Raw genomic sequence first — 13,079 nt, 5'->3', positions numbered from 1 at the left:
AAAATTCTCTTTACCCTTTTTGCCCTTCTCTTCATTTTTCTTTCTTTTTCGTTCTTTTCCGTCCTTTTTCGTCCTTCTTCGCCCTTTTTCACCGTTTTATGTCCTTTTTCGACTTTTTTCGTCCTCTTTCGTCCATCTTCGTCCTTTTTCGTTCTTAGTATCCTTTTTCGTCCTTTTTCGCCACAGTAGTCATATCCGTTTTCATTTCTTCGATAACTTCAATGGTTTTCCCAGAATCGTCTTTTGAAATGTTCAAAAATATGCAAAATGACCTCAATTTTCAACCAATTTTCAACACAATTTTCGAAATTTCACTTAATACATTTTCTTGCACATTTCGGGCCGCAGAAGCCATATCCGTTTTGATTTCTTCGATAACTCCAATGGTTTTCCCAGAATCGTCCTTTGAAATGTTCAAAAATATGCAAAATGACCTCAATTTTCAACCAATTTTCAACAAAATTTTCGAAATTTCACTTAATACATTTTCTTGCACATTTCGGGCCGCAGAAGCCATATCCGTTTTCATTTCTTCGATAACTCCAATGGTTTTCCCAGAATCGTCCTTTGAAATATTCAAAAATATGCAAAATGACCTCAATTTTCAACCAATTTTCAACAAAATGTTCGAAATTTCTCTTAATACATTTTCTTGCACATTTCGGGCCGCAGAAGCCATATCCGTTTTGATTTCTTCGATAACTCCAATGGTTTTCCCAGAATCGTCCTTTGAAATGTTCAAAAATATGCAAAATGACCTCAATTTTCAACCAATTTTCAACAAAATTTTCGAAATTTCACTTAATACATTTTCTTGCACATTTCGGGCCGCAGAAGCCATATCCGTTTTCATTTCTTCGATAACTCCAATGGTTTTCCCAGAATCGTCCTTTGAAATATTCAAAAATATGCAAAATGACCTCAATTTTCAACCAATTTTCAACAAAATGTTCGAAATTTCTCTTAATACATTTTCTTGCACATTTCGGGCCGCAGAAGCCATATCCGTTTTCATTTCTTCGATAACTCCAATGGTTTTCCCAGAATCGTCCTTTGAAATGTTCAAAAATATGCAAAATGACCTCAATTTTCGACCAATTTTCAACAAAATTTTCGAAATTTCACTTAATACATTTTCTTGCACTATTCGGGCCGCAGAAGCCATATCCGTTTTCATTTCTTCGATAACTCCAATGGTTTTCCCAGAATCGTCCTTTGAAATGTTCAAAAATATGCAAAATGACCTCAATTTTCAACCAATTTTCAACAAAATTTTCGAAATTTCACTTAATACATTTTCTTGCACATTTCGGGCCGCAGAAGCCATATCCGTTTTCATTTCTTCCATAACTCCAATGGTTTTCCCAGAATCGTCCTTTGAAATGTTCAAAAATATGCAAAATGACCTCAATTTTCAACCAATTTTCAACAAAATTTTCGAAATTTCACTTAATACATTTTCTTGCATATTTCGGGCCGCAGAAGCCATATCCGTTTTCATTTCTTCGATAACTCCAATGGTTTTCCCAGAATCGTCCTTTGAAATGTTCAAAAATATGCAAAATGACCTCAATTTTCAACCAATTTTCAACAAAATTTTCGAAATTTCACTTAATACATTTTCTTGCACATTTCGGGCCGCAGAAGCCATATCCGTTTTCATTTCTTCGATAACTCCAATGGTTTTACCAGAATCGTCCTTTGAAATATTCAAAAATATGCAAAATGACCTCAATTTTCAACCAATTTTCAACAAAATTTTCGATATTTCACTTAATACATTTTCTTGTAGATTTCGGGCCGCTGAAATCAAATCCGCTTTCACTTCTTCGATAACTACCTTGGTTTACCGAGAATCGTCCTTTGAAGTACATAGTCATAGTTACTCCCACCGAATAATCATAGTTACTCCCACCGAAGAATCATAGTTACTCCCACCGAAGAATCATAGTTACTCCCCTCCAAAATTCTCTTTACCCTTTTTGCCCTTCTCTTCATTTTTCTTTCTTTTTCTTTCTTTTCCGTCCTTTTTCGTCCTTCTTCGCCCTTTTTCACCGTTTTATGTCCTTTTTCGACTTTTTTCGTCCTCTTTCGTCCATCTTCGTCCTTTTTCGTTCTTAGTATCCTTTTTCGTCCTTTTTCGCCACAGTAGTCATATCCGTTTTCATTTCTTCGATAACTTCAATGGTTTTCCCAGAATCGTCTTTTGAAATGTTCAAAAATATGCAAAATGACCTCAATTTTCAACCAATTTTCAACACAATTTTCGAAATTTCACTTAATACATTTTCTTGCACATTTCGGGCCGCAGAAGCCATATCCGTTTTGATTTCTTCGATAACTCCAATGGTTTTCCCAGAATCGTCCTTTGAAATGTTCAAAAATATGCAAAATGACCTCAATTTTCAACCAATTTTCAACAAAATTTTCGAAATTTCACTTAATACATTTTCTTGCACATTTCGGGCCGCAGAAGCCATATCCGTTTTCATTTCTTCGATAACTCCAATGGTTTTCCCAGAATCGTCCTTTGAAATATTCAAAAATATGCAAAATGACCTCAATTTTCAACCAATTTTCAACAAAATGTTCGAAATTTCTCTTAATACATTTTCTTGCACATTTCGGGCCGCAGAAGCCATATCCGTTTTGATTTCTTCGATAACTCCAATGGTTTTCCCAGAATCGTCCTTTGAAATGTTCAAAAATATGCAAAATGACCTCAATTTTCAACCAATTTTCAACAAAATTTTCGAAATTTCACTTAATACATTTTCTTGCACATTTCGGGCCGCAGAAGCCATATCCGTTTTCATTTCTTCGATAACTCCAATGGTTTTCCCAGAATCGTCCTTTGAAATATTCAAAAATATGCAAAATGACCTCAATTTTCAACCAATTTTCAACAAAATGTTCGAAATTTCTCTTAATACATTTTCTTGCACATTTCGGGCCGCAGAAGCCATATCCGTTTTCATTTCTTCGATAACTCCAATGGTTTTCCCAGAATCGTCCTTTGAAATGTTCAAAAATATGCAAAATGACCTCAATTTTCGACCAATTTTCAACAAAATTTTCGAAATTTCACTTAATACATTTTCTTGCACTATTCGGGCCGCAGAAGCCATATCCGTTTTCATTTCTTCGATAACTCCAATGGTTTTCCCAGAATCGTCCTTTGAAATGTTCAAAAATATGCAAAATGACCTCAATTTTCAACCAATTTTCAACAAAATTTTCGAAATTTCACTTAATACATTTTCTTGCACATTTCGGGCCGCAGAAGCCATATCCGTTTTCATTTCTTCCATAACTCCAATGGTTTTCCCAGAATCGTCCTTTGAAATGTTCAAAAATATGCAAAATGACCTCAATTTTCAACCAATTTTCAACAAAATTTTCGAAATTTCACTTAATACATTTTCTTGCACATTTCGGGCCGCAGAAGCCATATCCGTTTTCATTTCTTCGATAACTCCCATGGTATTCCAAGAATCGTCCTTTGAAATGTTCAAAAATATGCAAAATGACCTCAATTTCCAACCAATTTTCAACAAAATTTTCGAAATTTCACTTAATACATTTTCTTGCACATTTCGGGCCGCAGAAGCCATATCCGTTTTCATTTCTTCGATAACTCCAATGGTTTTCCCAGAATCATCCTCTGAAATATTCAAAAATATGCAAAATGACCTCAATTTTCAACCAATTTTCAACAAAATTTTCGAAATTTCACTTAATACATTTTCTTGCACATTTCGGGCCGCAGAAGCCATATCCGTTTTCATTTCTTCGATAACTCCAATGGTTTTCCCAGAATCGTCCTTTATAATGTTCAAAAATATGCAAAATGACCTCAATTTTCAACCAATTTTCAACAAAATTTTCGAAATTTCACTTAATACATTTTCTTGCACATTTCGGGCGGCAGAAGCCATATCCGTTTTCATTTCTTCGATAACTCAAATGATTTTCCCAGAATCGTCCTTTGAAATATTCAAAAAAATGAAAATGACCTCAATTTTCAACCAATTTTCAACAAAATTTTCGAAATTTCACTTAATACATTTTCTTGCACATTTCGGGCCGCAGAAGCCATATCCGTTTTCATTTCTTCGATAACTCCAATGGTTTTCCCAGAATCGTCTTTTGCAATGTTCAAAAATATGCAAAATGACCTCAATTTTTTACCAATTTTCAACAAAATTTTCGAAATTTCACTTAATACATTTTCTTGCACATTTCGGGCCGCAGAAGCCATATCCGTTTTCATTTCTTCGATAACTCCAATGGTTTTCCCAGAATCGTCCTTTGAAATGTTCAAAAATATGCAAAATGACCTCAATTTTCAACCAATTTTCAACAAAATTTTCGAAATTTCACTTAATATATTTTCTTGCACATTTCGGGCCGCAGAAGCCATATCCGTTTTCATTTCTTCGATAACTCCAATGGTTTTCCCAGAATCGTCCTTTGAAATGTTCAAAAATAGGCAAAATGACCTCAATTTTCAACCAATTTTCAACAAAATTTTCGAAATTTCACTTAATACATTTTCTTGCACATTTCGGGCCGCAGAAGCCATATCCGTTTTCATTTCTTCGATAACTCCAATGGTTTTCCCAGAATCGTCCTTTGAAATATTCAAAAATATGCAAAATGACCTCAATTTTCAACCAATTTTCAACAAAATTTTCGAAATTTCACTTAATACATTTTCTTGCACATTTCGGGCCGCAGAAGCCAAATCCGTTTTCATTTCTTCGATAACTCCAATGGTTTTCCCAGAATCGTCCTTTGAAATGTTCAAAAATATGCAAAATGACCTCAATTTTCAACCAATTTTCAACAAAATTTTCGAAATTTCACTTAATACATTTTCTTGCATATTTCGGGCCGCAGAAGCCATATCCGTTTTCATTTCTTCGATAACTCCAATGGTTTTCCCAGAATCGTCCTTTGAAATGTTCAAAAATATGCAAAATGACCTCAATTTTCAACCAATTTTCAACAAAATTTTCGAAATTTCACTTAATACATTTTCTTGCACATTTCGGGCCGCAGAAGCCATATCCGTTTTCATTTCTTCGATAACTCCAATGGTTTTACCAGAATCGTCCTTTGAAATATTCAAAAATATGCAAAATGACCTCAATTTTCAACCAATTTTCAACAAAATTTTCGAAACTTCACTTAATACATTTTCTTGCACATTTCGGGCCGCAGAAGCCATATCCGTTTTCATTTCTTCGATAACTCCAATGGTTTTCCCAGAATCGTCCTTTGAAATATTCAAAAATATGCAAAATGACCTCAATTTTCAACCAATTTTCAACAAAATTTTCGAAATTTCACTTAATACATTTTCTTGCATATTTCGGGCCGCAGAAGCCATATCCGTTTTCATTTCTTCGATAACTCCAATGGTTTTCCCAGAATCGTCCTTTGAAATGTTCAAAAATATGCAAAATGACCTCAATTTTCAACCAATTTTCAACAAAATTTTCGAAATTTCACTTAATACATTTTCTTGCACATTTCGGGCCGCAGAAGCCATATCCGTTTTCATTTCTTCGATAACTCCAATGGTTTTACCAGAATCGTCCTTTGAAATATTCAAAAATATGCAAAATGACCTCAATTTTCAACCAATTTTCAACAAAATTTTCGAAATTTCACTTAATACATTTTCTTGCACATTTCGGGCCGCAGAAGCCATATCCGTTTTCATTTCTTCGATAACTCCAATGGTTTTCCCAGAATCGTCCTTTGAAATATTCAAAAATATGCAAAATGACCTCAATTTTCAACCAATTTTCAACAAAATTGTCGAAATTTCACTTAATACATTTTCTTGCACATTTCGGGCCGCAGAAGCCATATCCGTTTTCATTTCTTCGATAACTCCAATGGTTTTCCCAGAATCGTCCTTTGAAATGTTCAAAAATATGCAAAATGACCTCAATTTTCAATCAATTTTCAACAAAATTTTCGAAATTTCACTTAATACATTTTCTTGCACATTTCAGGCCGCAGAAGCCATATCCGTTGTCATTTCTTCGATAACTCCAATGGTTTTCCCAGAATCGTCCTTTGAAATGTTCAAAAATATGCAAAATGACCTCAATTTTCAACCAATTTTCAACAAAATTTTCGAAATTTCACTTAATACATTTTCTTGCAAATTTCGGGCTGCAGAAGGCATATCCGTCTTCATTTCTTCGATAACTCCAATGGTTTTCCCAGAATCGTGCTTTGAAATGTTCAAAAATATGCAAAATGACCTCAATTTTCAACCAATTTTCAACAAAATTTTCGAAATTTCACTTAATACATTTTCTTGCACATTTCGGGCCGCAGAAGCCATATCCGTTTTCATTTCTTCGATAACTCCTGTTCGTGGTTTTCATTCGCCGTGATTCCGCTTTGTTGGGTGGCGAGAATAAAAAACAACACTTGTGGTTTTTGTTGATTTATTTACACGGAACTTACTTCGGCAACGGACACAAGACAACAGATGAAGTATATACAAAATACGGGCCTTTTATACCCAAAAAGGGAGCCGAGCTACCTGTTCTTACAATGGATTTAACTGTACATTTTTCCTAGCCAGGTAGCGCACCTGCAACTACTGTACCCTTTCTAGTCGGCTACCTAAACTTCCTGGAAATATACTTTCCATACCGGCCACCTTGAAGACCCTAACTTCAATTACAAGATTCATATGATATTATTACATTGACAGGAGATTACAATTTGTAAACCTGAATTAAGCATTTGATTGGTAAAAAATAAATCATATTATTTTTTACGTTAAATAAAATGGCATTAAGATACAAGTTTAAATAATATAAACAACGGGATCGACAATTTTTCAAGTGTTTAGCTTAAACTAAAATGCACTCCGCTACGTTGCCCGCTGATTTGGGGCGCACCCTTTGAAACCGCGCACTTTGGATTAGGGGCGCATTTTACATAGGCAGAACGCATAACTTTCGTACTGCTCTTTTCACAACACCGGCACTGGTTTTTATGGACACCACGCGAACGACGCCGTCGGTACCAGGGTGGACGTCCAGGATTCGGCCCAATCTCCACTGCAACGGCGGGGTGTTTTCTTCAACCAGGATGACCATGGTGTTGACGGCGATTGCATCAGGCTGCGTAGCGAATTTTTGATTTCGAAGGGAGTACTGAGTTAGGTACTCTTTTTTCCAGCGATGCCAAAAGTCCTGACGAAGGCGCTCGATTTTTTGCCACTGTGATAAACGATTAACTTTGAGTGGCGTGATGTCCTGCTCATCAATGGCTGTGAGTGGTTCGCCAATTAGGAAGTGACCAGGGGTTAGAGGTTGAAGGTCATTGGGGTCGTTACTCAGGGGAGTAATTGGTCGGGAGTTCAAAATCGCTTCAACACGAGTTAAAAAGGTGTACAGCTCTTCATAAGTTAAAACCATTGAATTCAATGAACGTTTGATATGATTTTTAACAGATTTTATGTTGCCTTCCCAAAGGCCGCCCATGTGTGGTGATTTTGGAGGAATAAAATGCCATTTTATTCCTTTATTTGCAAGATTCTGAATGACATTTCTGAAAGATTGCGATTTCAAAAATTCTGTTAGTTCATTCAATTTATTTCGAGCACCTACAAAGTTCGTAGCATTGTCCGAATACATATGATATACGTGACCACGCCTGGCCACTAGTCGATTAAAGGCTGCTAAAAATGATTCGGTTGTCAGATCGTTTACAAGTTCCAAATGGATCGCTTTGGTTGAAAAACATACGAATAGGCAAATGTACGCCTTGACATGACGCTTGCTACGACCACGACATTCCTTAATTAGCAGAGGTCCGGCGTAATCTACGCCACTGACTAAAAAGGGACGCGTAGGTTCAAGTCTTGATTTAGGCAAGTCACCCATTGGTGGGAATAAAGGTTTTGGGTTTGTTCGAAAACAATTAAAACATTTGTGTAACACACCTCTGACAACGGTTCTAGCAGCAGGTATCCAAAATATTTGTCTAATAGAAGCTAATGTACCTTGAAGTCCTGCGTGCAATTGTTTTTCATGTTCGTACTGAACCAAAGTTTTTGTGATGTGATGACCTTTAGGTAATAAAATCGGATGTTTTATGTCATAAGATAGTGACGATTTTTTAAGTCGCCCTCCTACGCGAATTAATTGGTTTGTTTCATCGAAAAATATGTTTAGACTTAGCAATCGTGATTTTTTGTCGATCGCTTGGTTTTGTTGAAGACAATTATATTCATTTTGAAAAGCTGTTTTTTGTAACTGACGTGCGATAGTGAATTTTGAATTTTGAAGTTCTTCTGTTAATAAATGGTTAGCCAAGTTTTTAGAATTTGGATTTTTGCAATTATTGATGAATCTTAGTACCCATGAGACCACTCTTTCTGTTTTTTTATAGGATGAAAATTTGGTTAAAATTGGCAGCTCTACTGTTGGTGTTTCGGATGATAATAACGAAATTGTACGTCGTTCTGGGGTTTCTATGGTTTCTAAATTGATATTTTGTATTGGCCATTCGGAATAGTTTTGATTTAACCAGTGTGGCCCGTGCCACCATAAGGAGTTATTTTTTAAGTTCTCCGGTGTACAACCTCGACTAATTATATCGGCGGGGTTGTCTTCACTTTTGACGTGATACCAACCGTCTTTAGGGCTAAGTGTTTGTATTTCGGAGATGCGATTCCCTACAAATGTTTGGTAGGACGCTGGAGTTCCCTTAATCCACGCTAAGACAATAGTGGAGTCGGACCAGAAATATTTTCGATTTATTTCCATATGTAAAGCTTGCGAAACAACGTTCATTAGGCGAGTTAATAACAACGCTGCTGAGAGTTCAAGTCGTGGTAACGTGATTGTTTTAAGTGGTGCGATTCTGCTTTTGGCTGCTATTAAATGAGTTTGACTGTTTTCGGATGAATCCGTAACCCTGAGATAAACCGCTGCCCCGTATGCGACTTGGGACGCATCTCCAAAGCCATGCATTTCGATTGCAATACGGTTAATCTGAATTATATTGCGTGGAATGTTAATTTGATTTAAACTACCGAAAGTTCTTAAAAGATTTTGCCATGTTTGTTGTATAGTTTCGGGAACAGGCTCGTCCCAACCGATTTTTAACATCCAGAGCCTTTGGATCACTATTTTTGCCGTAACAATGACTGGGGCAATTAAACCTAAAGGGTCGAATATTTGTGCGGTTTTCGATAAAATTTCACGTTTTGTTATTTGATTTGAAACATTATATTCAAAATCCCTGACTGAATAATTTAAAATGTCGTGATAAGGATTCCACAACAATCCTAAAGGTTTTGTGTATTCGCCTTTGTCCAATCGGATGTTTAAATTTTGTTCATGACTAAGTGTGTCAGGAATTAGCTCAGAATGATTGGAGGCCCATTTCCGTAGCGAAAATCCTCCATGTTTTAAGATTTCTATAATTTGATCGCGAATTACGATAAGTTCCTCCACCGAATTATGTCCCGTGAGAAGGTCATCGACGTAGAAATCTCTTTGGATGATTTTCGCGGCCTCTGGATATTGGGATTTGAACTGTAAGGCCAATTCGTGCAGGCACCTGATCGCAATAAAACTAGCCGGTTTTGTTCCGTACGTTAAAGTGGTTAACCGAAAAGTCTTTAATTCATCCTGAATGTTATCTCTCCAAAAAATACGTTGATAGTCTGTATGCTCAGGATGCATTAGTATCATGCGGTACATTTTCGTTATGTCGCCACTTAAAACGTATTTGAAAGTTCGAAACCGTGTTAATATTGCAAAAAGATCGTCTTGTATTGTAGGACCTGCTAAAAGATTGTCGTTGAGGGAAAGTCCGCTTTCGGTTTTTGATGATGCGTTAAATACTACCCGCAATTTGGTCGAGGTGGATTCTTTGAACACCGCGTGATGTGGCAAATATGTGACCCTTTGATTTTCGATTTCATTAGGAGGAACTTCTTCCATATGGTTTAATAGTTTATATTCGCGCATAAATTTTGAATAATCAGCTTTGAGGTCTGGTTTTTTTACAAGTTTTCGTTCAAGATTATAAAATTGCCTTAATGCATTTTTGCGATTTGAATCAAGAATTGGCGGATTATTAACAAATGGTAATTTAACTATAAAACGGCCATCAGCTGCCCTATTCGTTGTTAATTTATAATGATTTTCAGATTTAAGCTCTTCGTCAGTGAGCCTCGTGCAGACGGTTCGGCATTGTTCTAATTCCCAAAATTTTTCTACCTGTTTTTCTAAGACGGATGTTAGGGTAATGCTTAAGCCGGATGACGTATTTAGATTACCTGAATGCGGAACGTTCAAGGATCCTCCGACAATAAAACCTAACTGAGTTGCCTGCAATTTAAGTTCGCCAGCGGGCGAATTTTCGTTTGGACACAAAAGTTCCCAAAACAGACCGGCACCAATGAGGATATCAATTGGTCCAGGATCGTAAAACATAGGATCTGCTAATAGTTTATCGTTTGGAATAACCAGATGTTTTGGATCTATTCGCGCTAACGGCAGATTTTCAGTGATTTGATCCAAAATTAAACAATTCATGTTTGCCGAAAACTTCTCATAACGCGATTTTATTTCTACGTTCGTCGAATATTTTATGTTAGATTTGGTTTTTCCGATACCGCCGATATTTATATGTATTGGATTTTGTTTTAAACCTAATTTTTTGCATAGCGATGTAGTGATGTAATTACTCATGCTTCCCGAATCTAAAAGAGCTCTGCATTGTATGTATTTGTTTTGTGCATTTTTAATTAGGATTAGAGCTGTTGATAGAATTACAGTGTCCTTTAAATTCAATAATGAATGATTTACAACCGAATTTACGTGCTGAGTTTCGCTGTTTTCGGGTCCATCGCGGTGCAAAAGTGTATGATGTTTTTCTCCGCATTCGCGACATCTTGATTTTGAAAAACAAGTCTGTGTTTTATGATTGCTTCGAAAACAGTTAGTACATAAATTCAATTTTTTAGTGAAATTAAATCTTTGTTGCGAGCTTAAATTTCGAAATTCTGGACAATGATATATACTATGAATTTTATCACAGTAAAGGCAATTACTGTCTTTGTTTGTAACTACATGAGCTACCGCCCTTGGTTTTTTGTTAATATTTTGGTTTGCATTAGAAGTTTGAGGCGTGTTCGTTTTATTATTAATTAAACTGATTGATTCTAACGTTCTATACCGTTTTTCTAAGTATATGATTAACGATGAATAGGTCGGAACATCTTTGTCCAACGTAGCTTGCCAGTCTCTAATTGTGACATAGTCTAATTTTTCGATTATGATTGGGACGATTAGCGCGTGCCACTCGTCTATTTTAATATCTAATTGTTTTAAGGCTGTGACATTTCTGATTATAGTATCTAAAAGTTCGCGAATTGCATAATGTGACGCTTTAGACAAACTAGGTAGTTTTAATATGGATAAAATATGATCCTGTACGATTAGTCGCGTGTTTTTAAATCTGCTTTCGAGAATTTTCCACGCTTCTTGATAATTTTCGTCGGATGCCTCTAACTGTTCGATTGACCTTTTTGCTTCACCTTCTAAACACGATCTTAAATGCTGGAACCGTTGACAGTCGGTTAGTTTGTAAGAATTGTCTTCGATAATTGACTTGAACGTGTTAGTGAATGTTAACCATTCTTTATAACAACCCGAAAATGGTTTAATATTAATGGGTGCGATTGGAGGAAGATGTGCAAAGGTTGCGTGATTACCTGAATTAGACGTTTGTGCGTCGTCGCGACTTTCAGTTTTTGATTCTATTGTAGCTATTATTTCGCAATATTTATTTTCGATTTCTTCGCGATATTCTAAATGTTTTTCGACAAGCGCCTTGTCAGATCTATCTAATAACAAGTCGATTTCATCCTGTATACTGTTGTATTCTTGAAATGCTTGATTGGCTAATGTTACGCGCGTTTTTAATAAATGAATATTAGAGTTTGCATTGAATGAATTAACAAAAGTTTGAATTCGTGTAAATTTTGACTTGATCGTGGTTCTTTTAACGATTAATTGATCTAAAGTGGGCGCCATTTCCTAACTGATTTATGATTAAAAAAGTGTGTTTTTTGGTTGTAATAAGGATTGGAAAGGAAACGAACCATTCACCTGATACTTGTTGCTCTTGATATGTTGATGTGCCCGTTGTATGTTCACGTGTTGCGTATCACTTAGTTATGATGTCGCGATATTACTGATCGAATCACTAAATTCGTGTATTTACACATCCGGCTCGAAGGACCATATGTTCGTGGTTTTCATTCGCCGTGATTCCGCTTTGTTGGGTGGCGAGAATAAAAAACAACACTTGTGGTTTTTGTTGATTTATTTACACGGAACTTACTTCGGCAACGGACACAAGACAACAGATGAAGTATATACAAAATACGGGCCTTTTATACCCAAAAAGGGAGCCGAGCTACCTGTTCTTACAATGGATTTAACTGTACATTTTTCCTAGCCAGGTAGCGCACCTGCAACTACTGTACCCTTTCTAGTCGGCTACCTAAACTTCCTGGAAATATACTTTCCAACTCCAATGGTTTTCCCAGAATCGTCCTTTGAAATGTTCAAAAATATGCAAAATGATATCAATTTTCAACCAATTTTCAACAAAATTTTCGAAATTTCACTTAATACATTTTCTTGCACATTTCGGGCCGCAGAAGCCATATCCGTTTTCATTTCTTCGATAACTCCAATGGTTTTCCCAGAATCGTCCTTTGAAATATTCAAAAATATGCAAAATGACCTCAATTTTCAACCAATTTTCAAAAAATTTTCGAAATTTCACTTAATACATTTTCTTGCACATTTCGGGCCGCAGAAGCCATATCCGTTTTCATTTCTTCGATAACTCCAATGGTTTTCCCAGAATCGTCCTTTGAAATGTTCAAAAATATGCAAAATGACCTCAATTTTTTACCAATTTTCAACAAAATTTTCGAAATTTCACTTAATACATTTTCTTGCACATTTCGGGCCGCAGAAGCCATATCCGTTTTCATTTCTTCGATA

The 13,079-nt window shown here is 35.9% G+C and overlaps 1 protein-coding gene across 1 annotated transcript; it reads right to left on the bottom strand.

Annotated features, from left to right (window-relative positions):
- Positions 1-6,882: 6,882 nt before the first annotated feature.
- On the bottom strand, positions 6,883-12,095 carry LOC135121563 (uncharacterized). Its single transcript, XM_064045865.1, has 3 exons — positions 11,111-12,095; positions 7,002-10,759; positions 6,883-6,936 (listed from the first exon to the last, which is right to left on the bottom strand). Exons 1-3 carry the CDS (start codon positions 12,093-12,095, stop codon positions 6,883-6,885), a joined length of 4,797 nt encoding a protein of 1,598 aa, XP_063901935.1.
- Between the last annotated feature and the right edge of the window lie 984 nt (positions 12,096-13,079).

The sequence above is a fragment of the Zophobas morio genome, unplaced genomic scaffold, assembly GCF_036711695.1.
Source record: "Zophobas morio isolate AGI-343-1 ecotype UQ-CSIRO unplaced genomic scaffold, CSIRO_AGI_Zmor_V1 ptg000617l, whole genome shotgun sequence".
NCBI lineage: Eukaryota > Metazoa > Arthropoda > Insecta > Coleoptera > Tenebrionidae > Zophobas > Zophobas morio.
Note: the sequence above shows the minus strand (reverse complement) of the source record. Positions and strands in the feature narration are given on the sequence as shown.

Bases quoted from the DNA above. Each gene is read 5' to 3' on its own strand.
- LOC135121563 (XM_064045865.1), bottom strand. From the start codon at position 12,095: ATGGCGCCCACTTTAGATCAATTAATCGTTAAAAGAACCACGATCAAG. The intron at 10,760-11,110 runs GTAATTGCCTTT...GAGCTCTTTTAG, and splicing joins TGTAGTTACAAACAAAGACA to ATTCGGGAAGCATGAGTAAT. The intron at 6,937-7,001 runs GTACGAAAGTTA...GCGGTTTCAAAG, and splicing joins CCGGTGTTGTGAAAAGAGCA to GGTGCGCCCCAAATCAGCGG.